The 27,498-nt window shown below is 43.8% G+C and overlaps 1 protein-coding gene across 32 annotated transcripts in view; it reads left to right on the forward strand.

Annotated features, from left to right (window-relative positions):
- The window catches only part of Sgip1 (SH3GL interacting endocytic adaptor 1), a 192,021-nt gene that overhangs the window by 135,833 nt on the left and 28,690 nt on the right, over positions 1–27,498 (forward strand). For 10 of the 32 annotated variants that reach the window (XM_060365986.1, XM_060365987.1, XM_060365988.1 and 7 more), the window contains 7 exons: positions 1,435–1,527; positions 3,295–3,369; positions 5,547–6,026; positions 12,174–12,301; positions 13,023–13,149; positions 17,696–17,761; positions 18,716–18,775. In XM_060365986.1, the coding sequence (XP_060221969.1) occupies positions 1,435–1,527; positions 3,295–3,369; positions 5,547–6,026; positions 12,174–12,301; positions 13,023–13,149; positions 17,696–17,761; positions 18,716–18,775 (1,029 nt within the window). The remainder of the gene's footprint in view (positions 1–1,434; positions 1,528–3,294; positions 3,370–5,546; positions 6,027–12,173; positions 12,302–13,022; positions 13,150–17,695; positions 17,762–18,715; positions 18,776–27,498) is intronic. The other 22 variants (XM_060366001.1, XM_060366018.1, XM_060366005.1 and 19 more) reach the window with 7 other exon arrangements.

Consider the following 27,498-nt stretch of genomic DNA (forward strand, 5'->3'; position numbering starts at 1 on the left):
GGGAACAGCCTTACCCGGCCACAGTAGAGGACAATGCAGCCACTTTTGATGTGAACTGATAGACTAAGATCAGAAAGGAGAGGAGAACCTCCCCTATCAGTGGACTTGGGGAGTGGCATGCATGCAAAAAGGGGAGGGAGGGTGGGATTGGGAGGGGAGGAGGGAGGGGCTTATGGGGGGATACAAAATGAATAAAGTGTAATTAATAAAATAAAATTTTAAAAAAATGGCATTGACTTTTACCACATGGTGGTGCTGTGAGAATGAAATACAGAATAACAGCTGCTTGCCTTAGATGAGGGCTTAATGTGCCTTCTTCATGTATGCATGTATTTCTACCCCACTACCGTCTCCATCCCTCCTAGGGTGAAGACTGTCTTCTTGAGGTTGTTATTGTTGTCCCTCTCTACTACAAAAGGAAAGCTCAGAGGGCTTAAAGGAGTTGCCCAAGACTCTACGCTAATCTTGACGCTACAGTGAAATCCATATCCGACTTACTTACTGAACTGCACAGTGAATAACAGTGCGGTTAACTGAAAAAAAAAAGTCTAGTTATTTGCATGTGAGCAACAGCCATCAAAAGGAGAAGAAAAATAATGTTAGAGGCAGTGCTCTTAGACCAATACCTAATTGCTTTGATTTGCTTCATACATCTAAAGAACTATTCATTTTTCTGGTTATTGTGCTCAAGAGATCATGAAGAGCACTAGCTGCTTTTCCAGACAACCTTAGTTCAATTCTCAACACCCACATGGTAGCTCACAACCAACTGGTAGCTCCAGTTCCAAGGGATTCAACTTATTTGGCCTCCTCAGGCACCAAAGCACACACAGGTATGCAGACATACATGAAGACAAAACATCCATACACATAAAATAAAATAATAATTTAATTTTTTTTCTCTCTCAAAATGTTCAACAAGCATCTTTAAAGTAATTATTCCTCTTTATAGTGCTGTAAAGAGTTAAAGGCCTATGCAATCTTTAAAAATAGAAACCACTGCACAGAATCCAGACATTTTCAACATCAAAGCATATTCATGGAAGTCTTTAAATAAACCAGCTAACAACAAAAATAAATGGTCATGAAGTAATTTTTAAACTTTTGGAATGGTACAGGAATGGGGACAGTATGTATAGTGGTATCTGGAGTGTCCTTAGGTGACCAACCAGGTAGAAACTGTAGGTTCTAGTTGAATTTTCCTTTAATGTAGCTCCGTGTACACACACAGAGATGCCCCTTGCTCCCCACACACCATGCTCTAGTCCCATTCTTCGCCTGAAGAACACATGAATCAGCACACTCCTAAATTAATAATCTTCCAGGATGAGACAAGACGTGGGGATCGTGTTGCAAAGCTTAACTGTAACTGAAGTTCTACATTCTTGTTCTTGTTTGAACTTACCGTGCAAAATTCTGTTTTTACGTTTCCAGTTCTTTTAGATCAGCCTGAGATATGGGGTTCAGGCCAACCAGTTAACCCAAGCATGGAGTCACCAAAGCTAGCAAGACCTTTTCCCACTGGAAGTAAGTTATGTGACTACTCATCTCACTCTCCGTTTGTGTAGTAAGATCTTAGGCAACTTCTAGAAGGCCTGGGTAGATAAAATGTTAATTTAAAAAGAGACACCGCTATCTAACAGCCTAGGTCAGACTATCTAAGCTGGGATGAAATAACAAAAGGAACTGGCATTGTTAGCCTTGAAGCAGACCCTCTTCCAGCATCATACATGATCCCTTGTTCATCCACCCTTCCTACAAGGCTATGTACAAATAAGAAGTTGAGCTGAAGGCATTGGACAATCACACCACATGAGTACCAAACAAGTCCGGTTGGGTCTCTGCTAGTCCCGAGTCAACAGCTGAGACTGCACAGGACTCTTATATACCATAAGGACTAATACTAAAGATGGGAATTTACACTGCAACCACAGAGCAAGCAGACCAATAAGATGCCCCTGAGTTAAATAGCATATTTTTGCATATATATATATATATGTATACACACACACATACACACTAATATACACATATATCAGTTCTGGGGGTGGAGAGGGGAGGAATGTCAGGAAGACACTCTTTCTGGGTTGGTGGGTTTTAGGGAGGACTAGTCAGGGCTCTCTAGCTTTTGGAACCACCTGGTTCATTCTGGTCTCAGGATATGAAAGATGGGCCCACACTTAAAGTTCACCGCTGAAGCTAGGGAGGGCTTATGACAATCATGTGAACTCTTGAATCCACCAAACACTGAAGATGAAAAAAAAAAAAAACATACATTTAAAGAAAAAAGGAAATTTACCTGTTGGAAAATTAACTCCTAATTTCATCTAGCAGATGAGAAATGTTATTCAAAGGGTAGACTTTTTGGCAGGGGCCAAAATACTGTCCTTTTTTATCCTAGGATTTTATTTCTTAAGTGTCTATGAATGTAAAGGCATAGTACTGCAAAATATTTCTGGATACAATGCAGGCAACATTGTCCAGGCTGGATTTAAAAGCCTTCCCTGGAGCCCCCTCAGGACCATTGCTGTTTCCAGGAGCACACCGTGGGCGGGGGCTGTGTGTTATACCAGGATTCATGATCAGCCACAATCCCTCCAGAAAGCTAGTGTTCACTCAGCACAGTTCTTGTCAAGGAATGGAACTTAACTATGGCTTGGCATTTGTTGAAATAATAAACTGTTGATACTATTGTTATCTGGCCCTTTGAAAAACTCCTGTGGGCATAAAATGAAGGAATCTGAGTCTGTCTCTTAGTGTTCTAGTCAGGGTTGTCACTGCTGTGAAGAAACATAGCAGTGAGCAAAGCTACTTGGGAGGAAAGAGTTCATTTGGCTTACTCGTCCTAAATCACAGTCCATTGATAGAAAGCCAAGGCAGGAACTCAAACAGGGCAGAAACCTAGAGGCAGGAGCTGTTGCAGAGGCCATGGAGGAGCTGCTTACTGGCTTGCTTCCCATGGCTTGCTCAGCCAGCTTCCTTCTAGAACCCAGGACCACCATCTTCCAAGTGGCTCCACCCACAATAGACTGGGCCTTCTGCAGGCTGGCCTGCAACCCTATCTTCTGGTGCCATTTTTTCAGTTGAGGCTCCCTCTTCTCCAGTGATTCTAGCTTGTACCAGGTTGATATAAAACCAGCCAGCACATTTGCAATTTTTTTTTACAATTTAGACCATGGCTCGCCCACTTCCGAGACCAGATGTATGCATAAAATCCCAAATCATGCTTCTGTTAATTCGTTGTATGCTTCTGGAAGAATGTGATCATTCTTTCCTTCACTTCTCTCTCTGCAGCACCTCCACCTCTGCCTCCAAAAACTGTACCAGCCACCCCGCCTCGGACAGGCTCCCCCTTAACAGTGGCAACAGGTAAACTGGGTTTTTACAGTTCTGAGATGGTGTGGCTGACAGAGCCATGACCTTGGACTACAAGATGCCCTTGATGCCGTGGGAAAGCATAGACTGTGCTGGTGTTGAATTTCAATCTGGCTGCAACTTATTGTGCTGACTTATTGTAAGGTATACTCCAGTCCCTGCGTGTACTCACACGCTCAGTTTTTCTCATATATATATATTTTTCTCATATATATGTTTTTATGACGAGGGCGGCACTGATTCTACAGTAGAGTGAACTAGCGGTAAGATGAAAAGTCAACTAGTTACTCATCCTCTCACTTTGTTGCCTCTCATTCGAATGAATTGAAAACGAATAATCTTGGAGTAAAAGTTTGCACCTTTCAGAGCCATTAGGCCTTTTGTTAGAACCAAGACTGGGACTGCCTAGTGTATGAGAGCATTCGTGGGTCCTAGAGCGAGCAATATACTGTTGGAGGGATTATTTTCCCCAGTGGTCATTCAAATAGTTAATCATTTCGCTGCAAAGGCTGTGGTAATCATTGTAAAATATGGTGAGGAATTGCTGTAAACTATTTTATATATATATCATTTTTGAGGCACAGCTTCCCTTTCTATTAAAATCAATACTATGCATTCATGCAATTTATAATCTGCCAGGTCTTATTGGACAAGCAATTCAGAAGTGGCAATGGTGATTTTATTTACCTGGGCCCTAGAATGTGGCTCTTTATCACCTTTGGAATGCTGTAGCAGCTTTACAATTGGCTGTCTCTGCAGCCTGGCAAGTTTGATAGAGACGGAACCAGGATATTTATCAGAAAAACAGAAAGTTAGGCACAGTCATTTATGAAATTTATACCAACTCAAGCCCAATAGAGAGTCATCAACAGCATCATAAACAAGGTAGTTGCCAGTTCAGCTGTTTGGAGACCCTGTGTTTCCATAAATTGTGACAGCTACAAATAAATCTACAAGCAACAAAATCACAACTTATTGCCAGCTGTGCAAAACACAACCCCATTTATCTGTGGCTGTAGAGCCTTGGAAATTAACCCCTTTCCAATCAAAAACATGGAAATATCAAGCCAGTTCTTATAGCTCACAAGTCATTGACAAGTAAATAGCCTTCCAGCTATTTAGGTAGCAGTTTCTAATTTGAAAAACCTTGTTGCTTTACAAGAAAGAAAGAAAGGAAGGACTGTTCTTCAAATTGCAATTATCAAAGATTTTCTATTTCACTGAAGAAGCCAGTTTTTAATTCTTCCTCTTATTGTTGATATGTATTAAAAAGGATACACTAGTGATATTTAAGCCAAATGGAATTTTCTGTATCATACATATCATATCACATGCATTGCAATCACTCCTAGTTTGTTAGCAAGCTATGCTTTGCAAGAAAACAAGTTCTAAAGATGTTTTATTTTTTTCCTCCTCTGCTAAGCAGGTGTACATAGAACATGTCTAATCAATAGTCAATGCCTTGCTGTGGCCCCCCTGTGTGTGTTTTGTATGGAGTGTGTCACGTGTGTTTGTACATATTTATGTGGGATTAATCTTCTTAAATAACCTTTTTGTGTTTCTAGCACATTTAAAGTATATCTATAGCTGAATGTGATGTCCTGTTTTTGTTGTGTTTCTTTGTTTTGTTTTCAGTTAGCAGAGATTATCGTCAGTTTCACCATTCTAGTTTAGCATTCTAACCTGGAGACACTTTGTTAAAAAGAGGAAGGCCCTTTCCAGGGCCCAAATCTTTGTGAACCCCGTTAGTTATGTGTGCTCAGCAAACCAGGCTTTCTGAAATGCCCTCCCTTTGGGTAGCTGCACTTTCAGAGCCTGAAGGTCTCTGTGACCCTGATAGCATCTTTTCAAAATGGTCACCACTGTTCCACTTGAGAGCAGTACTGTGCTCAGCATTTTAAATAATGGTGAAGTGGCCAACCATAGTCACCATACGAAGGAGTGAACCCTAGCATAGAAATGCGATGGTCACATCCTGAAGCGAGTGCCTACACCCGCCCTTCAGTGCTTAATTCAATAAAGGTATTTTTACGTCATGAAGGACGCCCACCAAGGGGCCTTACAGGTGTAGTGTGCCTGCCTGCGAGGCTCTGCGTCCTCCCTCCTTCTAGCCCCTATACAAATAAGAGTAAGAGTTAATAAAAATTTAAAATCAACTACTTTAACCACAGGAAATGACCAGGCAGCCACAGAGGCCAAAATTGAGAAACTACCATCCATCAGTGACCTGGACAGCATTTTTGGCCCAGTGTTGTCCCCCAAGTCTGTTGCTGTTAATACTGAGGAGACGTGGGTCCATTTCTCTGATGCATCCCCGGAACATGTTACTCCAGAGTTGACTCCAAGGGAAAAGGTGGTGACCCCACCAGCTGCATCAGACATACCAGCTGACTCCCCAACTCCAGGCCCGCCTGGCCCCCCAGGCTCGGCAGGTCCCCCAGGGCCTCCTGGTCCTCGCAATGTACCATCTCCGCTCAATTTAGAAGAAGTCCAGAAGAAAGTCGCTGAGCAGACCTTCATTAAAGATGATTACTTAGAAACACTCTCATCTCCTAAAGAGTGTGGGTTGGGACAGAGAGCAACTCCACCTCCCCCACCACCACCCACCTACAGGACTGTGGTCTCGTCCCCCGGACCTGGCTCGGGCAGTGGTATGTCTTACTGCTGGAGTGTGCTTCGTGTGCTGGGGAATGGCCGTGGCTGCTGCGATGTGAGAGCAATACCCTCCTCCTGCCTGGCAAACGGCTGTAGGGCTTCCGCCATTCCTCCTTGGGTCTGGTGTCCTGTGGCCCTGTGGCATGTTATAGTCCATTGAATGCTCCAGTCATAGTCCAAGTCTGTGAATGTGCCCTGCCCTACCCTCCCTGCCCTGGGAGTGCCCTGACTTGTCCCCTACAGTTAGGAGGTATGGAGGGGGTTGTTTGGGTTTTTTGTTTTTGTTTTGTTTTGTTGATGGTGGTGGTGGTGGTGGTGGTGGTTTTCTTTTATATGTAAAGGAAGCTATGATGCCATTGTTTAGAATTCCAGAAAGTTCTGGAAAGATGGATGTCACAGCAGGCATATTACAGGTTTAATGTCTTCCTCCCTCCCCGCCCCCCACCCTGTGTTCTTTTTTCTTTTGGTGAGATGCCTCACAAGGGCTCTACAGTTTATAACTCAGAGTGTTGGGGAGGATCATGAGGTTTAACAAGGAGATTGTTGAGAACAGCTGTTGGATGAGTTATCATGCTTCCCCTTGCACCTGAGCCACCTGACCAGTCTTTCTCAGACATCAGTTTTTGACATTGGTCAGGCCACCACGCCATCTCCTGACACAGCGATAGGCAGTGGGATTTAGGATGCAAAGTTGAAGTTGAATTTCTTTTCCTTTCTTTTCTTCATTTTTATTTGAAGCTGTATTTTGTGTTCTCTAATTATATATATATATTTTTTTTTTCTTTTTTTTTTTTAAAAGTTAGGAACGCATGCTATGCACACCGAGGAAATCCCAGGATTTTTTTCGATACCATTTATCCCACTGCTCAGTCAGCTGGTGAGAGCCTCAGTTTCCCTTTCCCCTGCAGAAAGGTTCAGTCTCAGCATGTTCCAGGAGGTCCTGAGTGCCACTTTGATATTTGCCTGGAAAGAGGCCACCAAGGGTGAGGGGCTTAGATGTAGAAAGACATAGAGGGGAATGGCTTTTGCGTCTCTCCTAATCCCACCACTGCTGCCTCTTTCCACAGAATGTCTTCCAGGCCTTGCTCTGTGCCTTGTAAACTGAAAGATTCTGTGGGCACCAGAGTGGGCTGGATTAACTGTGAACTCAGCCCAGCACCTCCAGCAAAAGAAAACAATCAACATTTCAGTTTGGGGAGCAGAGCAGTAAACAGAACCAGCCAGCATCTTTGCCATAAGAACCTTGAGAGCTTTTCTTTTCCAGTAGTAACAACTACAGTCCTCAGCCCTAAACACGTTACTCCAACCTCACACAACCCGCCTGTCTTCAGTACTAAAATGCCCCCCTTTGACATAGGCAAAAACTGTTTATAGGGCTAGCTGTATCAGAGTCTGGATTTAGATGCTTGGGTTGTCTAAATCCAGCCCTGCCTGAGCTGTGCTCCTAACCACTGTGTTCCCCAGGGACTTCCAAAAAGTGTGGTCACAAGACAGGCTGAACGCATACACTACGGATGCCCACCTGAACCTCACAGGGCTGTGAGCTCTCTAGAATGTTCTCCAAAGACTCTTTTCTCTCATCCATTGCTTCTCTCTCTCATCATGGAAGGCTAGGGCAGACAGACCATCCCTGCAGAGGTTTCCTTGTAAGGTCTTGTCTGGGATACAAAGCTATGTGCTTTCTGTAAAGACGGTAAACAACCTCCTGAACAGAAACCCTGAAGAAGGTAGCTGTCAGTTTTTAAAAGGGCTGTAATTCCATCATTTCCTGAGTTGCCTGTCGTTCCTGGGCTTAGGGCTCTTAGGGTTATGAAAGGCTATTTCAAGAAATAGTCATCAACAGCCAATGGTGGCCCATCATGCACTCCTCAAAGCAAACACCTACGGTCAGGGGAGTTGGCTCTTCACCTGTGTCCTCCCTTGCCTCTCACTTGGCATATTTAAGTTAATTGGCCACTGACCTGGTTTCTATTCTGGAACCTTTGAGAATCTGGTCACTATCTCAGTGTTTAGCTTCCATTCCCTTATTTTAACTTATTTTTAAAATGTTACCAGTAGAGACTATTAATTCTTACTAATTGAGCTAGAGAATGCCACATTGTATTAAGGGGTTAGACTTATAAGTGGAAAACTGAACTTAACTAGTGAAACCCATGGATATGTAAGACTTTATACCCTTATCTCCTTAATTAAGTCCCGGTTGATTTGTGACTTCATCTTGTATTGACGGAAAATAGACAAACTGCTCCTAAATGAAAATGTAGACTCTCAACAGTAGGACATCTGAACTCTGTTCCTCGTGACACTTAGCCTGGTATGACTAGCTTTTCCTTAGACATCTCAAAACGTGATTAGACAGAACCAGTATACATCCCGTACAGGTACCTGTTGCTAACCTGGGTTAAACTCCAACCACAACACGGCTCAGAAGAGTTACCTGCTGCTGGCACCTAATAATTTGCTCCCATGTCTTTAGCTGCTTTCAAGCACAAAGTTCCTAAGCTTCGGGTAGAGCAGGGCTTCACTGCTGTGCAGACACTTACTCTTGGCCACTATGTGGAGTGTGTGCTAGGGTCCAGAAGAAACATTCTGTGCTGACCTGCTGCAAGTGTGGAAGCCAGGGGAAGAGGAGAGTTAGGTTCAGAGTCACATGTTCCAGCTCAGGAAAGTAACACACTGCTAAATAGACACACACACACACACACACACACACACACACACACACCCTGGGGTTTTCTCTTAGTTAGGGTCATTGTGGCTGTAATGTAACACCCTGACTAAAAGCAGCTTGATGAGGAAAGGGTTTATTTAGTTTACCTGTCCTATGGGGAGCCAACACAGGAGCTCAAACAGGGCAAGGATCTAGAGACAGGAGCTGATGCAGAGGTCATGGTTGGGGAGGGGGGTGCTGCTGCTTACTGGCTTGCTCCCCATGGCCTGTTCAGCCTGCTTTCTTCAGAACCCAGGACTACCTGCCCAGGGATGGCTCCACCCACAGTGGAGTAGCCCCTCCCCCATCAGTCACCAATTAAGAAAATGCTCTATAGGCCTGCCCACAGCCTTGTCTTACAGAGGCATCTTCTCAGTTGAGGGTCCCTCTTCTCAGATGATGGTACCTTGTATCAAGCTGACATAAAACTAGCCAGAAGAGGTTGAGTTGACCAAACTAATTGCAGATCCTTAGGGAAAGGGTGATGAGCCTCATCTAGCAGACCAAAAAAACCAAAGCTCAAAGAAGGAACACAGCCCTGATCACAAACTTTATGAGTAGCAGAGCCTGGATCTGCTGGATTCAAGACCTGCTACTCTACCACTGAGCAGTTCCACTGGGCTACCTACACTGCTCCCAACCCCATTGATAAGCAGACACATAGGGAGAGACATAACGCATACAAAACTGACAAAACTGCAGATCTGCAGATTGGGAGCAGCAAGGAGCATGTCAAGGCTGTCAACACCTGTTTGTCTTAAGCAATGGATTGCCCAGTGTATTTCCCATCATCCTTCTTGAGAGTAAACGCTACTTGAGGGTAAAAAGGAAAGGATTATTGAAAATCAGAGAGGATAGAAATATTCAAATGTGATCCTGCACTATAACTCCTGAAACCAGTGAGCAATGTCCCAAAAACATGGGGAACACTGCTTCAGTTGTTGGACACTCAGGCAGGCCCTGCGCACCCCCTGCATCATCTTGAGGTTCCGCCCAGCAGGGGTTAATCAATCCGTCCTTTAGCTTCCATACATCCCTGTACCGTCCGCCTGTGTATCTGTCAACCCTATTACTTCAATAAGAATAGTATGACTTAAGTAAGCAGTCTATAAAGGAAAAGGAAAAGAATCAACTTTTCAACTAATAAGAGTTTTCTTTTCCTTTTAGCTCTATCTGCATCAAAAGACTGTCCTTAGCGTCCTCTTCAGGATCAATTGCCTTGTGTTACATAGCATCTAAGAGTAAAGCAAACTCAGAAACGCTTTCAGTTTGGGTTGTTATAAGCACCTTGGAAGGTAGAACATTTCTAACTTTGTCAGACATGAAAGGAGTCTCAGAGAGGTGAAGATCCCACTTGCAGCTGACAAAAAGCCATCTGGGTCAGTCCTCAGCCTTTTCACCCAGTCATACTGCCCTGGTGACAGTCCTCAGACCAAGCATTATTAAAGGGGGTCTTGAATTTCTCTCCTGAAACTGGAGTTTGCCTCAGCTCAGTGCAGACTATAGACCCGTGAACAAACAGTTTGGATCACTCCTATAGCAAAAGAAAGTCCTAAAACTGAATGGAGCACCCTGTCCCCAACCCCCTCCCCCCCCCAAAAAAAAAATCTTCGTGAAATCTTCCTACAAAAGCTCTGCCATTTAAGAATTTGTTTCCTATTTCTACACTGTCACATCTGTCTTCTAAAATTACGTTGGGTAGAACATGTACTAAATTAGTACTCAAAAGAAACTTGGTAGTGGGCCTGTCAAACATACTTCGTTTTTAAAGAAACTATTAGCCAGATGCTAAGGGTGTTTAGACTCAGAAAGATGCACGCAAGCCTTCAAGGTGGGAACAACAACAAACAAACAAAAAATACCAGACTGTATGCAAGTTGTGGCCCCCAGTCTACCCAGTCTATCTGCAGCCTCGGGGGACGAATGTGCTTTGGAGTTAAACACACCATGTTTGATGATCATGGACATGACCCTAAGAGAACCTCAGTCTTCTCTGAGATGCTGACAGTACCTATTCTCAAAGCTAAGCGTGAGGTAACGCCACGTATGTAAATTAGTAGCATAGATCCTGGACCATTGAAACAAAGAATAAGAGTAGAATGAAAGACAGAGGCAGTGAGGGTATCAGGAGGGGCCGGTGACAGTGGCTCCACACTGAGGAGGGATGAGCAGTGCAGAGACACTCCCAAGATTTCTCTCTTTAAACAAGAGAAGCAAGGCTTGCCCCCAGAGACTCTCTTAGGATAAGAAATGACTCTGAGGTGGATTTTGTTTCTCAGGGTCAAAGTACTTCGAGGATCTCAAAATCTGGATTGACGTGCTGGTCTTGGTTTGGGTTTTTGGTGTGTAAAAGAAGTAGCAGGAGGGTGTGAAGGATATGAGGGCTGGGTAAGGGTGGTTGGTGTAAGATGTGGAGGTAGCAGGGTGTGGAGGCAGGGGAGATGGCTGGTGGGGGCGGGCATGTTGGTAGGGGAATGTGGAAGCAGGGGAGTATTTTCCAGAAGCAAGATTTCCTGGAATTTCCTTGGCCTGATTTTACAACCCTGCTGTTTCTAACCAAGTGACAAGGTTTCTGAACAAGGGCTGTCTGAACGTGGATTTCACCTCCTAAGGTTTGGGGCCAGGTAGTTCTATCCATGCATCCGGACTTATGACTGAAGACAGACAGCTCGGTGTGCATGCCAGCCTCTGTATGTCACCTGTGTTTCATATGCTTGTCATGGACAGCCAGAAAAGTAAATCCAAGAGGCTTTTCAAAAAACCACCTTAGAGACCATCAGTAACAATGCCTGCTCTAACAGGCTCCCAGGGACACTCCTTTTGAAGCCCGTGCTTGATTTCGGTGATAAAGATTTCCACACACAAAGGACTCGCGACCTGTCGTGGGTCCTTAACCCACACCACTTATTCGGGATAGTGAAGTTAGCACTTGTGGGCTGACTGACGTGCAGTCACCAATTCTCTTACCTGAGTTTGCAAAAGAAAACTCTAATGTGGGGAAAAAAAAAAAGTACTCACCTTCCTTTAAAGTTTAAACTTCCGTTTTCACCTTGGACATAAATTCTGAACATAGATCAAAAAGCAGGAGAATGTGTCGTGTGTACACGTCCCGCGTGTACCCGAGCAGAACGAACCACCCCTACTGCCCCAGCCAAGAGTCATCCGAATTCACCTCCCATCAAGGATTTACCTTTCATTGGATGTCACATGACAACAAGGTAATGAGCTTCAGCTTCTGCCATCAACCATAGTTCAACCGAGTAACTTTTTCTTTATTGAAAAAGAAAAGAAAAAGAAGCGTGTTGTGCGGAAAGTCTAGTATAGTACCTGCGGAGGAACAGGAAACCCCGCCTCTGCGCCAGGCACTGCTCTGCGCTGACGCTTTCTGGCCGCCTGTGTTTGCTGCCGTTTCTAACACCAGCCTGTTTTCCAGGTGCATCGTCCCCTGCTCGGCCAGCCACCCCCTTAGTTCCTTGCAGCAGCTCCACTCCGCCTCCACCTCCTCCCCGGCCTCCATCCCGGCCTAAGCTACCTCCAGGAAAGCCTGGAGTTGGAGACGTGGTAGGTTCCTTTCTGCTCTAGCTTGCTCAGAATGACATCCCCGAGTCCTCTAACACGGGACATCTCAACTTCAGGGCTAAGCACTACAGTATTTGTACAAAGTGACCATCATGGGCTAGCTGAAAAGAAGTCACAGCCTCCTCAGCTTGCTCCCAGCTTTCAAGCCAAGCTCTAAGACGGTAGGATCGAGTCTTGGGCTGTCGGTTCTGCGGCAGCAGCTGGAGGCAAATGCTGATAGTGACCTTCAGTTGTGTCAATCTTCAGAGAGGCGGGGTATTCTTTCACAATATTTGTCTTAATAACTGCAAAACTCTAGCGAAAAGAAAAAAAGAAAATCTGGCTTCTAAGCCTAGAAGCTAGATAAATGGACAGCAGAGATTCCTTGATGTAGAGTGTACGCCTGTAAGTGTGCTATCAACGCTTCTTTGAATTGTATTCTAAGATTGAGGTGTGGGAATAATCTTCTCAATGGCCCAGTGAAGACGCTTGTGGCAGAAGTAAATGCCATTTACCTCTGTACAACAGTCACAGATTGAATGGCATCATAATCCCCAGATTCTGTCTTGAAACCTCTTTATGTAAGAGCGCACCAATTTAGGTCCTGGGGTACCCATGGACACACGCGAACTCAAAATGAATAAAATTACAATAAAAGTTTTAAAATACTGAACCAAAGTATTATGTCTGTGTCTAACTTTCATCTCTTTTCTTCTCCCTGCAGTCCAGACCTTTTAGCCCACCCATACACTCCTCCAGCCCTCCTCCGATAGCACCCTTAGCCCGGGCTGAAAGCACTTCTTCAATATCGTCAACCAATTCCCTGAGCGCAGCCACCACTCCCACAGTTGGTAAAATGATCTCTCTCTCTCTCTCTCTCTTTTTCCTGTGTTTGCGGTTGTTGACCAGCTACCCTTTACGGTCTGAGCTCCCCAAGGCCCTGTCTCTAACTGTAACTGTTCTGCTGTGTGTTTGCTGCTATCACCTGGTTCTTCTCTCGAAAGCACTTTCTCAGCTAAGGAAGCCAGCGCTTTTAGCCATCCAAGTTAACAGTCTAGAGTGCGAGAATGCATGTGTTTGGTAGGAGTTCTTTTAAGTTGTCCCGTGCAGACTGACTCACAAAAGAAGTCACCAAGGGAGCTGCTCATACTTGGATATTTCTTGTAACCAGAAGTATTCTCTCCTTTGAGAGAAAATGTTTAGATCAGAAGTAATTTTAAAAAAAAAATCTTGGAAAGTTCTCTTTCTTGAAACTTTTCAATTCTTCATCACTTTTTGATTTTCCTGGGTTGATAAATATAGGCATTGGCATTGGGATACTTAAGAAAAAATTTTTAAACATTGCTCTGCAGTGATAGGTGGTCAGTTTTTCCCTGGGTGGGGGCGGGGAGGGGAAGGAAACTACCATTTTCGAAAAAAGCTCCAATGCCTGTGTACACTGTGAGGAAAGTGAAGGGTTGAGAATGGCCGCTCTGAGGGTGGCTCCCCGCCATCACCACCTCCCATCTTCTCCCGTGCCTCTCTCCTTTACTGCATGCTCTCTGACCTGGGGCTTCCCCACCCCACTTTACTCCCCACGTTCTCTGAGTTGCTCTCTAGTTCTTGGTGGCTATAAACCAGCTCACCCCATCCTGCACTGCTTGGGAGAAGCATCCCCTCCGCTCAGGAAATTCCTGCCGCTGCTTGTGGAAGAGCACATCATGGAATCACCCATTTGAGAAGTAGCTAGATAAAGCCAGAAGCTCTTCTAGGGAACAACTGCCCATTTATTCCAGTAAAACAAGTGAAGGTGTGCCTCTGAGAACCACAAAGGGAATTTCATATTCTATACTTGAGCCAGATCATCCTCACCCATCACACCACCACCACCACACACACACATAAACCTTCAAATTTAGGTTAAATTAATAAATTGAAATATAGCCACTCTCCCAATTTCATGTGACTTTTTCTTTTTCTTTTTTAAGACAGCCATACGTATCCCAGCTCATGTAATTTCTTAACAGATCAATTTTTAAGATTATTTACATAACTATGTCTCTTTTCTGTATCAATTGGGACAATTTGGGACTTCCTGATTTTCAGTGTATTAGTCATATTAGCTCATTTCTCTCTGATTCTTCGTTTTTGTTAGTAAAAACGAACCCTCCCCCATTTCTTTGATCTCCTTGATTTCAGCAGACATTTCTCCAAATCATATCCTAATGTTAGGGTTTTTTCAAGTTCATTCATCCCATCCACTCCATTTGATTTGCTTTGTTGGGCAAAGAAGAACTTAAGACGAGCTGTGACTCGGAAAGTGACCACACTCTACCTCAGATGGGCCAGCCAGCATATGCTTTCGGCTCACAGTAAATCATAGAGAGAACTGAACACATGGGGAAGCTGAACTGTGCACATGCTTTTGGACAGTGTTTTTCTATACTCCCTGCTGCAGAAATCCCCAGTTACAGCCAGCAACATTGGTCCTCATCAAACCTAGTGTGTGTTCTTTCCAGATGAACCACAAAGGGATTGAAAAATGGAGACAAGTAGAACGCTGGTCACAATGCCCTCATCTGCTCCTTAGGTTCTGTTGTTTTGATTTGGTTTCATCTGCCCACTGAAGTCCTCACCCACCTGGTCTTTATCCCTTTCTGCTTTGGGTCACCTGACAGCCATTTCTCTCTGAAGGAACTCTGCTGCCTAACGACAGTTCACTGTCAACAGCAGATTGGGGGAGGATGAAAATTCACAGCAAGTTCCCTAGATGGGTGGATGGATGGGCAGCCCCCTCCTACCTCCACAACCCTTTCCTGCAATTTCCTGTGCCCTTTGTGTTGTTCTTGGAGCAATTACATGGGCACTGATGAGCCGATCTCAAAGTCATACATGAACTAAAATTTTTGGAGCAAGTCTGTGCCACATTTGGTAGTACACCTCATGAGGCCGAATCATAAACTCCTGGGCTACGGAGTAAGACCCTGTCTCCAGAAATAAAATGTCAGCAAATCTGAACCCTTCACACAATAATTCATAAAAGAAAATGTCCATAAAGAACTTTAAGTGTGACAGTTTTTGCAAGAGTTGTGATTACAGAGTACTGAACCCAATACAGCATGAGACATTTATCCTAAAATAATGAAGAGTTTCTGCATAACTGCATAATTTTTAATTTAAGAACTCCTCAATTTTTAAAATACCATTATTGTTTTGTATGACAGAAAAAAAAAATTCAGATAGCAAATATACCAGGGTAGAACTTTTCATACCATACTGACTGTGTGATGCACCCCAATTCTAGACAGCTGAGAGTGTGAAAAGGTGACATCCTATGTGCTAGGAAATGCCCATAGGATCTGCACTACGGGATCTAGGGGAGGGATAAATTCTGTTGATGTTAACGGAACAGGGAAAGTGTCTTAAGTTATAAGAATCAGATGAGAGCTAGCAGAAGAGATAAGGCAGCCTTATCTCTCCTTGCAAATACCCACTTTATGACATGCTTCTTATTTCAGTGAGACGTTTCATGTTTCTTTGTTTGTCTGTTTAGATGTCTGTAAACTGTTTCTTAGGATGCCACTGTAAAATGGTGACGAGACAGGCAATTTTGCTTCCCTGATACTTATAATCTTTTCCTGGCAATGACGCATTTTGATTTGCATCTTTAATGTGGCAGGAATCTGTAACAAATGAAAAGTAACCATCTATGGATAACAAAATAAGTGTCAGATGGACTTTGATGTTTCCTTTGGTCCATAACTTGAGTAAAAGTGGCTTATTCTAAGTAATGCAACATAAAATATGTCCTCCAATGGGGTAGCAATTCTAAATTTTATAAACTTCCTGGGGGGGAGGGGAATAATATTCATGCCAAGTTAGTCTGCATCGAAACGGAAGGTGTTTTATCTTATGAAGCATCCGTGTCTGCATGCCCATTTGATGGAACAGGAATTTTCCTGAATCATTCTACCACCAGGCAAGCTGTGAGTACAGTTAAATAGTTACAGTTAACATCCTGGAACCTTACCATGGAGAAATGGCTCAGTGGTTAAAACTCTAGGTCCAAAGAATCTAATGCCCTCTTCTGGCCTCTGAGGGCACTGGCATATATGTGTACCCAGACATACATGCAAACAAAACACCCATTCATATAAAATATCTTAATTTTAACTAGTTAATTTATTTAAAAAGTGCTTTCTGTTCTAGAAGAACAGAAGAAGCCAAGATTAGTTCTGAACTAACTTAGTTCATCAGATGATACACAACTCCAGTATCGGCTCCAGAGAATCCAGTGCGCGCACGCACTTGCCCACCCCACCCCACCTACACACACTAACACACACATTTATACATTCATATGCATACTCACATTCACATACACATAGAAAAACACACACACTTATACACAGAGGCACACAGAGACACACACTCACAAACACACATATACGCACTCATGCTCACACTCACATACTCACATTGTTTTTAATCTTAGAGCCTGTCTAGACAACAGGTTCGTAGAATGACTTCCAGAAGCAACACTGTTTATGAAGTATTTGCTGGATCCTAATTTGTCTTAAACTTCTCTGCAATGAGGATAGGTTTCTCCATGGCTAGTTTTATATGATCATCTATGAAGGTTGTAATAACACCTTTAAAACCTGTGGCATTGTTTTTAATATCATAGAGTAAAAATATATACACATTCCCTGTGTTTGTAGTTTGGTGAGAAGAGAGACTAGGTAAAGAGCCAAAACAATTGAGATTCAGTGTCTCAGCTCATAAAGGCATGACCAGTTTCCAAAGATGTTTAGCCACAGTTGGAACCATGTTCAAAGTATCAGTATAATGCCACTGTTAAAAATAAATGATCTTTAACTATCAAAGGCAGGTACAAGCAAATTGAAATGACCCAGCTCATAAAGGGGACCCCTGGATTTGTAGCGCTGCTTTGTAGTGGTCAGGTTAGAAGCTAACTCCTTTCTTTCTGGAGAAATGAATGTGCCAGGTGATCTGGTTGAGTTGTCAGGGCTATGAGGGGTTGGCTGGGGAGGGGGTCGTGTTGATGGACATATGGCTGGCCCCTGCATTGAAGGAAAGCTTTTTTTTTTTCAGAAATCAATTCTTAATAATAGTCCCTGAGAAGGTGGGGAATAACTCCTTCCCTGAAACTGACTTCCACCACATTGGCAGATGCTAAACCCTGACTTTTCTTTTTTTAATTCAATTTCTCCTTGTAGAGTCATGTCAAATAAGCTCATCACTTTCCATCTTCATCTTAATCCCAATGTCTTAAGTTGTTTCCTTTTGCCATGAAACTCATCCCTGCCTTGATCGGTAAACTGTGCTTCTTGGTTTCATTTGGAATTTGTATTTGTGTTTTTGTTTTCCATTCGTTTATGTTTCTTTGGTTTGTAGTGTCAGAAGATGATGTTTTTTATGACAAACTGCCCTCGTTTGAAAGGCGCTGTGACATGCCTGCAGGTATGGTGCTAGCCGAGTGATCTCTAGATCCTTAGATTTTTTTTTTTTTTCCAAATCCAAGCCATTTTCCATCTGAATGCTAGAAGCTTCATGGACATGCTCTTCACCTCATGAGACCCAGTGCCTCTCAGATATGTACCCTGTACATGTCCTGTCCATCGCAGACTCGTGCCACTGAACCCGTCTTAAGTGGACATATTATAAAGCAGCAGGTTGCATGACAGTTCCTCAGGGGGAAAGGCTCAAACCAGGTGAGAGGCCACTGCTGTGTGGATTTTCAGAGGAAGAAGTGGTTTGAGCCCGCAGAATCGGTTGACTGCCTTCTAATCTAACACGTAGGTCGGCACCATTGGAAGTCTCCCTTCTCTTTGGTACAGAAGTAAAGGGTGTGTCATGGCTGAATGCCTAAGGCGGTTCCCGTAGAGAGATGGGAGATCTCTGACACCATCTGTGAACTTTAAATCGATGGGCAATGCTGGTGCCATTGAAATGGCTAAGCAAATGGCTGCCTATGAACAGGAGCCCCAAGTTTATCAATGTGCCGACAAGCAAAGGGATGGCGTTGAAGATGAAAAGGATGCGGCAATTTGCTGAACGAAAGTTTGCCCAAATTAATGCAGTTAAAATATGCTGATAGCCGTGCATGGCCAGGAAGACATCTGCTCCATGCATACAAGTGCCTAGCCTCAAGCTACCTACATGCGTGTCCATCCCTTCAGTCTCCATAGCTTTGTTTTGCCTTGTTTGCTCAATTAAAAAACAAACAAACAAACAAACAAAAACTGAAAAAACCTCTAGACTGTCAGCCTTCCCTTTTTCCTGCAAGCTAATGGCATGCAGTGCCTCCTCCCTTCCCTGTAGTGAGATTAATTACCTGCTCTGTAACTCACATCGTGTCCTTCTCTCTCCCTTTCCTTAACCTTCCCCATCCCGCTTCAACTCCTGGCCAAACAGAGAATGAACAGCCTTCCCTCGTTTGGTTTGACAGAGGAAAGTTTTATTTGACTTTTGAAGGTAAGCATACCAGATTCTAACTTACAGTCTCCTTTTGTTGTTTTTATTCTCCTTTAAAAATCTCCAAGTTTCCCCCAAAATTTCTGATCTTGCTTTCTCCAATTTAAAAAGAAAAAAAAAATGCTATGGCTACTTGGAAAGTATGAGTACTAAAGAAAGCATTTCATGAATTTGGTTTGTATGTGTTCTTCAGTTTTTCATACTGAACAAAATTAAAGCGGATTTGCAGTGAACGGTTACTTCAGTAATGATGGCCAATTAAAAGCAGAACAAAACGGAACCTTCTTTGGCTAAGGAACTTGACTCTGTCAACCAGGCCCTTGCCTAATCCTTTTGCAAGTGTGTGTGGCAAACTTGAGCATGTTTAGAATCGGTATTACATTTAGCCTCGTTTAGAAAACTGACATTCCAGATACAGAATCTAGTCCTTTAAACTGTACGTGTGTGTGTGTGTGCGCGCGCGCAAGCATGTATGTGTGCATGTGTGTCTTCCATGGGGGATCAGAGAAACAGAAGAGACAAGGAGTGTTAGCAGAAGGTTTGGTCTGCATCTCCCAAAACTACAACTGCAATGACTGCAGTAAAGCGGGCAGCTGACTGCTGAACTTGCCATTCTAGAAGGTTAAGAGAACGCATGAAAATAAGATCAAAATTCTAAATTGGATGTCTGACCATTTGTTACACCCTCCATCAAGGGTTAGCACTCTCCTGTTCTGTGTTTGACTTCTAACTCATCTTCACAGTGAGTGAAATTCATGCCATGGTCAAAAGATAGTTAAAAAAATTACAACGATATATGTCTATAATTTTTCTTCTCCCTAGAATGGAATGTCAATATTGAACTTGTCTTTGTGCTTTATGACAGTGGGAACTTGAATGTGTGTTTTAATGCAGTTTTAAAAATTAGAATGGCTTACATGAACAGTATGAAATGTAGGCTCCAAAAAGCAAATTTTGCCTAACAAGAGAATTTTCCTTACAAGCTGGGAACCCTTTAGTGCAGAGCAGCTTGCACGGCCGCAGGAAACATGGTCAGATCTCAAACCTTTCTGAAGTCATTTTCCAGCATGAGCCAAGAATAAGGGCTGAGTGATTTCCCGAGCAGATACCTTTTTCCCACACCTTGGGACCGCCTACATTTTCTCTTTGAATCAGCTGAAATGAAAGGATCCAGGGGAGACTGCTGGGCTGGTGCTCTCTGGGGACCCCAGCACACGTTGCCTGGAGCATTTGAGGCCACTTGCATCTAGCCGGGGAGAACCTGTCCAAACCCAACCAAACAAAAAATACCTGGGAATCGTTCTACTGACAGCTATGTCAGTAAGGCGTAAGACGGAAGCAGCCGCTTCGGGATGGGCTGGAAGCGAAAGCCCACACAGCTCGCAAGCACCTGTGCCTGCCAAAGCTCTAACTCATTCACTTCAGCCAGCAGCAAAGTCCACATTCACCTTTTTAAGCCAGGAAATTAACTAAGGCAGTCATGTGCCTGGGTCCGTTTCTGGGTATTTTCGCCTAGGGAAACCTGAAAAGACCACAAAAATTACTGTCTGTCGTCGTGATAAAATGACGTACAAGTCGCTGCCTTGTGTAACCCCTTAAGAATGTGACCCCGCCTTAATGCTTGTACTCCAAAATACCGTTCAACACATTCTATTGAATGGCGTCTTAACACAGCTGTCCTAGGACACTCACGTTTATTCACATTTCTTTTTACGAATTGCACTTCGCTCAATGCTTCATCCAGAGGATGAGGAGCGTGAAGGTCCTCCTGTCAAAATCTTCACTTGTTCTAAGTAGCTTTTCATTTATTTACTGACTTCTGAAAAAAAAAATTTTTTGTAGTGTTTAATACTTCATTGTTCATTGTTTGTTCTTAAGCGTGATTAGGACTCTACGTCATTGAGCGGTCGGTGAAGAAACCAGTGAACATTAACCAGTGAGTTTAGCTTGAAATGATGGGCTTCTTCACACTTGTTAACAAACAAGGTACAAAGCCTTAGACCAAGCTACTGAATTACCATGCCTCTAAACATATCCCAATGCCTCTAAAGATACTCCTTGTAAATATTTCACAAGAAAACTTAATGTTTTACATTGGGCATATTAAGGAAATGATTTAAATGCTACTGACTTTTTAAATCAACCATTAAGGAAACCCTGGGTCTGGGAATAGGGCTCAGTTAGTGAAGACTTACCATACAAGTATGAGGACCAAGGACCTAGGCACCACAGTTCACACTGCAGAGGTGGAAACAGGAGGACCCCAGGAATCACTGGAGAGTCCCAGGTTCAACAAGAGACCCCACCTCAAAAGTAAGGTGCAAAGAAACTCAGGAATATACCTATGGCCTTTGTCATTCCACACACATGTGGGCACATGCCTACATGAACACCTACATGCACACACATACACACACGCACACATACACACACACACACACACACACACACACATATACACACACACACACTATGTCTGGCTGCTGCAGCCATCAAGTATCCTCAGGTAGAAGGTAATTATATTTCCCTGACAAATCACTGCCCGATGGATATTACAATTCTGAAAGTGCCTTTTAATGTCAAGATGTTTCCAAAAAAAAAAAAATGCATTGCCTCTCTCCTTGGATGACTTTTTTTAACTATAAAAATCACCTTGCATCTGGTGGCAGAAATCAAACAACAAGGAAAAGCCTTGCTACCGTGAGTTTTCTTGCATCTCAGACCTCCTCAGTGACCTGTGTCACACTATGCTCTGTGACGCTGCCCGCTGCCCTTCCTCCTGAGGGCACGGCCTCCTTAGCACCCATTGACTACATGGTCAGCCTCGCTGCTGAACTCACACTCCCTCCCCTAACTGAATCCCAGCTCTCCCCAGGGACCAACATTTCTTCGAAGCAGCTCTCACAGAGCATCCTCCACTTTGCTGTGGGTCGTATACCATGGGGCTGAGAGTCAGGCTTAAATTCTCACAGCCCTCTTTGCTTGTCAAAGCCTTCTGGATGTACACAGCAGCCGTTTGATCATCTATCTGGCTTCCCCCGTTATTGCTGTTGACTACCGACCTGGGGAACTCCCTCTGCATTTATCTGTAGGCTTGAAGTACCAGGAACTTCCTTCTACTCATCTTCCTCTCCACGCATCACCCGTGTGGCGATGACCTATCCAACGCATTGTCTCCAGGGCCTCTCAAGTTCCTTCAGCCCCAACTTGGTCCCTCCTCTCTGCTTAGCATCAGCACTGCAGAACACAGCGCTTGCTCTCACGGTTCAGTTTAGCCACCTCATAATCAAAATTTTTCCTGCATTTTGAATACTGGGAGTTATATTAGGCAATAATATTCTCCACAGCATCTATTGAGCACTGAACGCACACAGGCACCTTGTTGACCACTCCACTCCATAGTAGGAAAGAAAAAAAAAAGTCCTGGTTGCTACAGAGCTTACATTCTGGCATACAGGCTAAAAATAAGGAGAGAAATAAGTAGCCTATCTAGTATGGAGATGGTAATGAATTCTGTGTGAAAAATAAAACATGGGGGAGGCTGGAGCATATTGGGAGAAGTGAGGAAATAAATAGCAAACACAGGAACAGCCAAGCACTTGCTGTGTGTGAATCAGAAGTGTTCTCCTGTCACCTACACAAGTCACCGCCGAAGAAAATGAGGTTTTGGGAACGGCTTTCCAGACCCTTATGGCCAGGCAGAGTAGGGATTTAAATTCCAGCTGCATTTAGAGAGACATCCTGCCCCACTCCCTCAGCCCTCGGGACACGCAGTCTCAACGGCAGAGCAGGGTTTCCCTCATTCCAACCGTCCAGCTCTTTCATTCCCAAAACACAGCCTGGCTGTGTCTCACTGAAACTTCCTCCCGACCCTCTGGGCTCTGACTCCGCCCACCAGCCCCGTGTGTCAATCAAGCGCTTTCCTATATCCTGATTAGACCCCAGAGAGTGAAAATATGTCTCTTGGAGGACCTTGGTTATCTCTGCAATAAGAGTCATTCTTTTCCTCTGATCTTGTGTTGTTTCTGTGAAACAGCATTCTAAATGTCCGACCAACAGAAAGAGGCTTTTTAATGCCCGTAATTGATCACTGGTAAGTCATAATGCAGAAAACACTCGCCACCACCCCTTTGTGTGTGTGTGTGTGTGTGTGTGTGTGTGTGTGTGTGTGTGATTGTCTTGTTCTTGTGTTTCTATGGATTGAACCCACAGCTCACAACCACTAGGCAAGCGCTTGCTTTGCTAAATTCTTAGTGTTCTTCAGGTGGGAGGGGGTCCCCTGATGGTCCCTACTCCCCTCAGCTCCTTTTCCATCAGTGACACATTAGAATTAACGAGAGTACTCTGCAAAACTCAGGGTGTTGAGTTGTCAGGATGGTGACACAATGCAGGAACATAAAAGGCAGCAATTCAAGTCAGTCTGTGTTCAAAAGAAAAGCATAGTCCTTGCCCTTCTGGGACTTTATGTGTTGACTGCGCTGTGCATGTGAATCGTACAATCCTTTTAAAATTAATAATGAGGCTTTGTTTTACCATACTAAATCTGCTTGAAAGATTAAAGTGCAAGTGAGATCTGCAAAAGATTTAGGCTGTCCCATTTTCCCTTCATAATAAGCTAGTTGCCTGGCTCTGAATATCTCTCAGCATGAACAAGTGGATGTTGGTGTGTTCTTACTTTTTGAAGACCTCTCCCCACCTCCCTCGTGTGTAGCGTAGCACAGACACGCTGCAGGCAGAGTGTACCCTATTCATCTTGTTGAACAAGATGTCTAGGCCAAATGGCAGGGGTGGGGGGACTTAGGGAGGATATGAATGTCCAGAACTAGTGTCAGTCAGAATCTCTCTGATTAAATAGCTGTGAAAAAGCTTAATGATTGCTAGATTCTCTACCAAGTGTATTGCCTGGCAGGGCATGCCTGAAGAGTGAAATAGTGAATTATTTTATTATTAACATCATCACTATTACTGTTTTATTATTATATTGTATTGTTATTATTTTAGCACACCTAGGGTCCCGCTATCTTTGCCAGTAATGGTGCTACAAGATTTCTTGGATAACCCCGTACCACAGTTCACTTCTGAGCTAACCCTGCAATATTACAGCTCTGTGAGCAGAGGTGCAGGAATTTGGGGAGATAGCACAGAGTCAGTGAGTAAATCCATTCATAGGGAATTATTGTTAAGTAAGCCTCTGTTGGGCCCCGCAAGACCTCCTCATCTCTAGAGTTGAATGTCACTTGGTCTTGCTTCTATAAACTTCAAAGTGGAAAGGCTGATAGTCGGCTAGCAGGATAATTAAGAAAAGCAAACAAGATCAACTGACATTTGCTTATTAAAGTATGATATCACCCGAAAGGGTTTGTTTTGTTTTTAAATTACTCAGACTTTGAAGCTGCATTCAAACTAAGCAACAAAAAATAAGAGGCGTGACCACCGAAAAGGTCCTGGATCCCAAACCCTGTGCTTTCTAGGTTCTGGTATTTTCCTTCTCTCTAATGATCTGTTAGCTCTTTGTTGGTGGCTAAGCCAGGATCTTCTTGTGTCTCCATCAGATTCAGCCCCGTGGTGTATTTTCTCCCTTTTAGGACCATGATGGTCCCAAGTGCAGGTCCCTGAGATGTGTCATGCTCAAAGGAAACTGAGCATGACCCAGCAGATTGAAAATACACCAAAAGCAAGAGACCGTCTGCTTTACCGAAGATAGAAACTTTCATCCCTCAGAGAGGAGACGGACCCCGAATGCTCTTCACGCTTGCCCGGGTACAGAAGTCAGTTGTAGAACAGGAAGAGCACAAAGCCATAAGCCCTAGGAAAAGGGCTGCTTCCTGGAGACAACTTGAAACCTGAAGCATGAGTTGGACACTTCCCTAAGGCGTGATTAACAGACCAGAAAAGCTAAAGGAGATTCAGTCACTTGTTTCTTCCCTCAGTGGGTACAGCTCTTCCCTGACTCTTCTTGGCTGTAAATCCCTGTGTTGGAATTATGAAGATCAAACAAAAATGGCCTCTGCCTTCTAGAAAGGTACAAGCACCAGGAATGTAGCACTTCTCGGAAGGCAGGTGTTAGCAAAAGCATGGGAGAGTTGCAAAACTTTAGAAAAGCACAAGGGCTTAATTGGGAAGAATCTGGGACATCTTGGAGGAAAGGGGGCTTGCTCCAGCTGACATTAAAGAACCGGGATTCTGAAAGCTCAGTGCTCTAGTTTGAAAGCATGTCCTGAGTAGAGTTGAAATGAAAAACACCTGGCTTGTACTCAGCAAGGGTACAATCCTTGTGCAAGGTGAATTTTAAGGCTCTTTTGAGAGGAGGGGTGGTATAAGCATCTTTGACATTTAGACTTAGAATCGGGGAGAAGTTAGGTCCAGGAAACTGGGAATCAACTGACTTAATACTTCTGTCATGATTTGAAAACCACCAATGCAGTAGCAACATTCCATATCTTCTAGCGTGGGAGAAAAGAGAGAAGGCTGAGTCCACACGAGAAGGAGCCATTGACGACAGCCACACCCCTGGCCCTGCCAAGTGTCATTTGTTTTCAGAAGCTAAGCAGGACCCTGCCTGGTTAGTGTGTGGTTGAGAGATCCTGGGAGAAGTCTCCTGTTAATCAGGAGGAAGAAAGGAACAAACGGTGATACGTTCACAAAGATGGATTGGGGTTCCTGTGCAGCACGCACTGAGGAGAATTCCAAGAGGAAATGGACTGTAAAAACCAGGAGCAGTCTGCTGAGAGTGAAAGGCTCTGGATCTATAGACAGGAAGTTTAGAGCAGCCGCAATGGAAGTTGCTCCATTGTGTTTCTCTTTAACAAACAAACAAACAAAAAACATTGATTAATTTTGAATGGGCCGTTCAACAGTTATGCTTTTGTAGAAACTAGTAATGGCCTAGACGTCTTGCTGTGTTTTCTCTGTTGTTTCTCCATGCCTGTGGCAATGTCTGAACCCAGTGGCATGCTCAGTGTAACAACCTGACCACCAGAAAGGAAACTGCAGAAGAAAAACATCAGCTTCTTCATGGCTGTTACTGCAAGTACAGGTTAACATGGGAGTGATGGGCTGCTTTCTTCTCTTCCGACCTGCTGCCCAACGACACCTTCAGCACTCTCTTGAGTGTGTATCCTTCTCAGTTATATAGTCTTACTTTATCTCTGCTTTTTCTCCCTCCTGACTCTCACACGTGAACACTCTAAGCTGCACGTGAGACTAGAGCAATGCGTCTATCAAATAAAAATGAAATGATTCACAGAAACTTTAAAAATAACTCAGCCTTGAATTATATATTTCTTTATATACTTCACTTTGTTTTCCATGTAGCAGGAGCTCTTGGGGGGGAAAAAAACAAGTTCATAATCTTAGAGACATATAAGTCATGTTGAAGGAACTGGCTGTCCCATTAGGACAGCTGGTATTACAGGGTTGGACTAGCATACCTCCTTAAGGTAGGTTCAACATGCAGATGCCTGGCGGCTTGCTCACAAGCAAATCTCTGAAAGGGGTCAGGATTCTTTCTGTGCGCTCTCAAAATTAATTCTAACGGGAGTGTATGGACTGATGTTTTTCGTCTTCGCTAACTGTAACAGGTAGGGAAGACAATGATCACATTGGTAGAATTCGGCTTTGGTGCTCTGCACTCATTATCAACATTACTGCCTCAGACCGTGATTATCTCCTGAGAATGTGCTCTGTGCGTGGGCACTGTGAAGGCTTCTGGGACACAGCAGTCAGTACGAAGAGCATGTCCCCGCCTTCACTGTGCATAGAAACCAGACATCAAATGAGCAGTGACATTAACATGTAAAGAATATTATTATTAAGGAGACAGGATGCTTTGCAGGTGTCCATCAGTATCCTAGCTTGTTTTCCCTACTAACCTAAGAGGGCAGTGAAGGAAATAATGACTTAAATCCAGGTAGTCTTCTCTGAATTTTATTAATTCAGCTGTGTTAGCAACATGCTGCTATGTAGTCATATGCCATAGGTATATGTTACTGTAACTGTAAGTAGGTTTTATCTGAGATATTAGAAAGGAAAACCCCATTAATTTATATCAATGTACTTGGTAATACATATTTATGCATGCATATATCAATTACATATGTAAGAAAGAAGTGGAATAGATTTTATATCTGAAAGATGTGTGTGTGTGTGTGTGTGTGTGTGTGTGCGTGTGTGTGTTGTGTACATATACTGTCATACCGTTTAGGCTCTGTAACAAACCTTCGGGTTTGGAGCTACATCCTCAGCACAGTGTGTTGTAACCTAAGCCTTGGATTCTTGCTCCGGAAACTGAATAATAATGGCACCTTTCTTGTGACACTGTTGTCAGGATGAAAGCCCAGCCGTGGGTTCGCTGGGAATGCAAAGCACTCAGTACACACTAGCTTTTCCTACCATTGCCCAACTCCACGCATCCCTGGCTTGTGACTTGGCTGTCTCTGTGTCAATTTTGCTCGCCCTCGAGAATTTTCTAGCATTTCAGGCTTCTACACAAACCATCCCACAATACGGTCAGCTCTGAGTTGCTACCTGTCTTTCCCTTCTATGAACAAGTGTTTTTTGTTGTTGTTGTCATTTTCTTTTTGTCACTTATGACTGGACACAGAGTGTGACCCCTCTCCGCACCGCCTCCACTAGAGCCGATCCTTGAAGCAACTTGAGACTAATAGTCCAGCTGGTGGTGCACTCCTGTGCCAAAGCACCTGGGAGACATGCGAGAAAACTGT

The sequence above is a fragment of the Meriones unguiculatus genome, chromosome 12, assembly GCF_030254825.1.
Source record: "Meriones unguiculatus strain TT.TT164.6M chromosome 12, Bangor_MerUng_6.1, whole genome shotgun sequence".
Classification (NCBI taxonomy): domain Eukaryota; kingdom Metazoa; phylum Chordata; class Mammalia; order Rodentia; family Muridae; genus Meriones; species Meriones unguiculatus.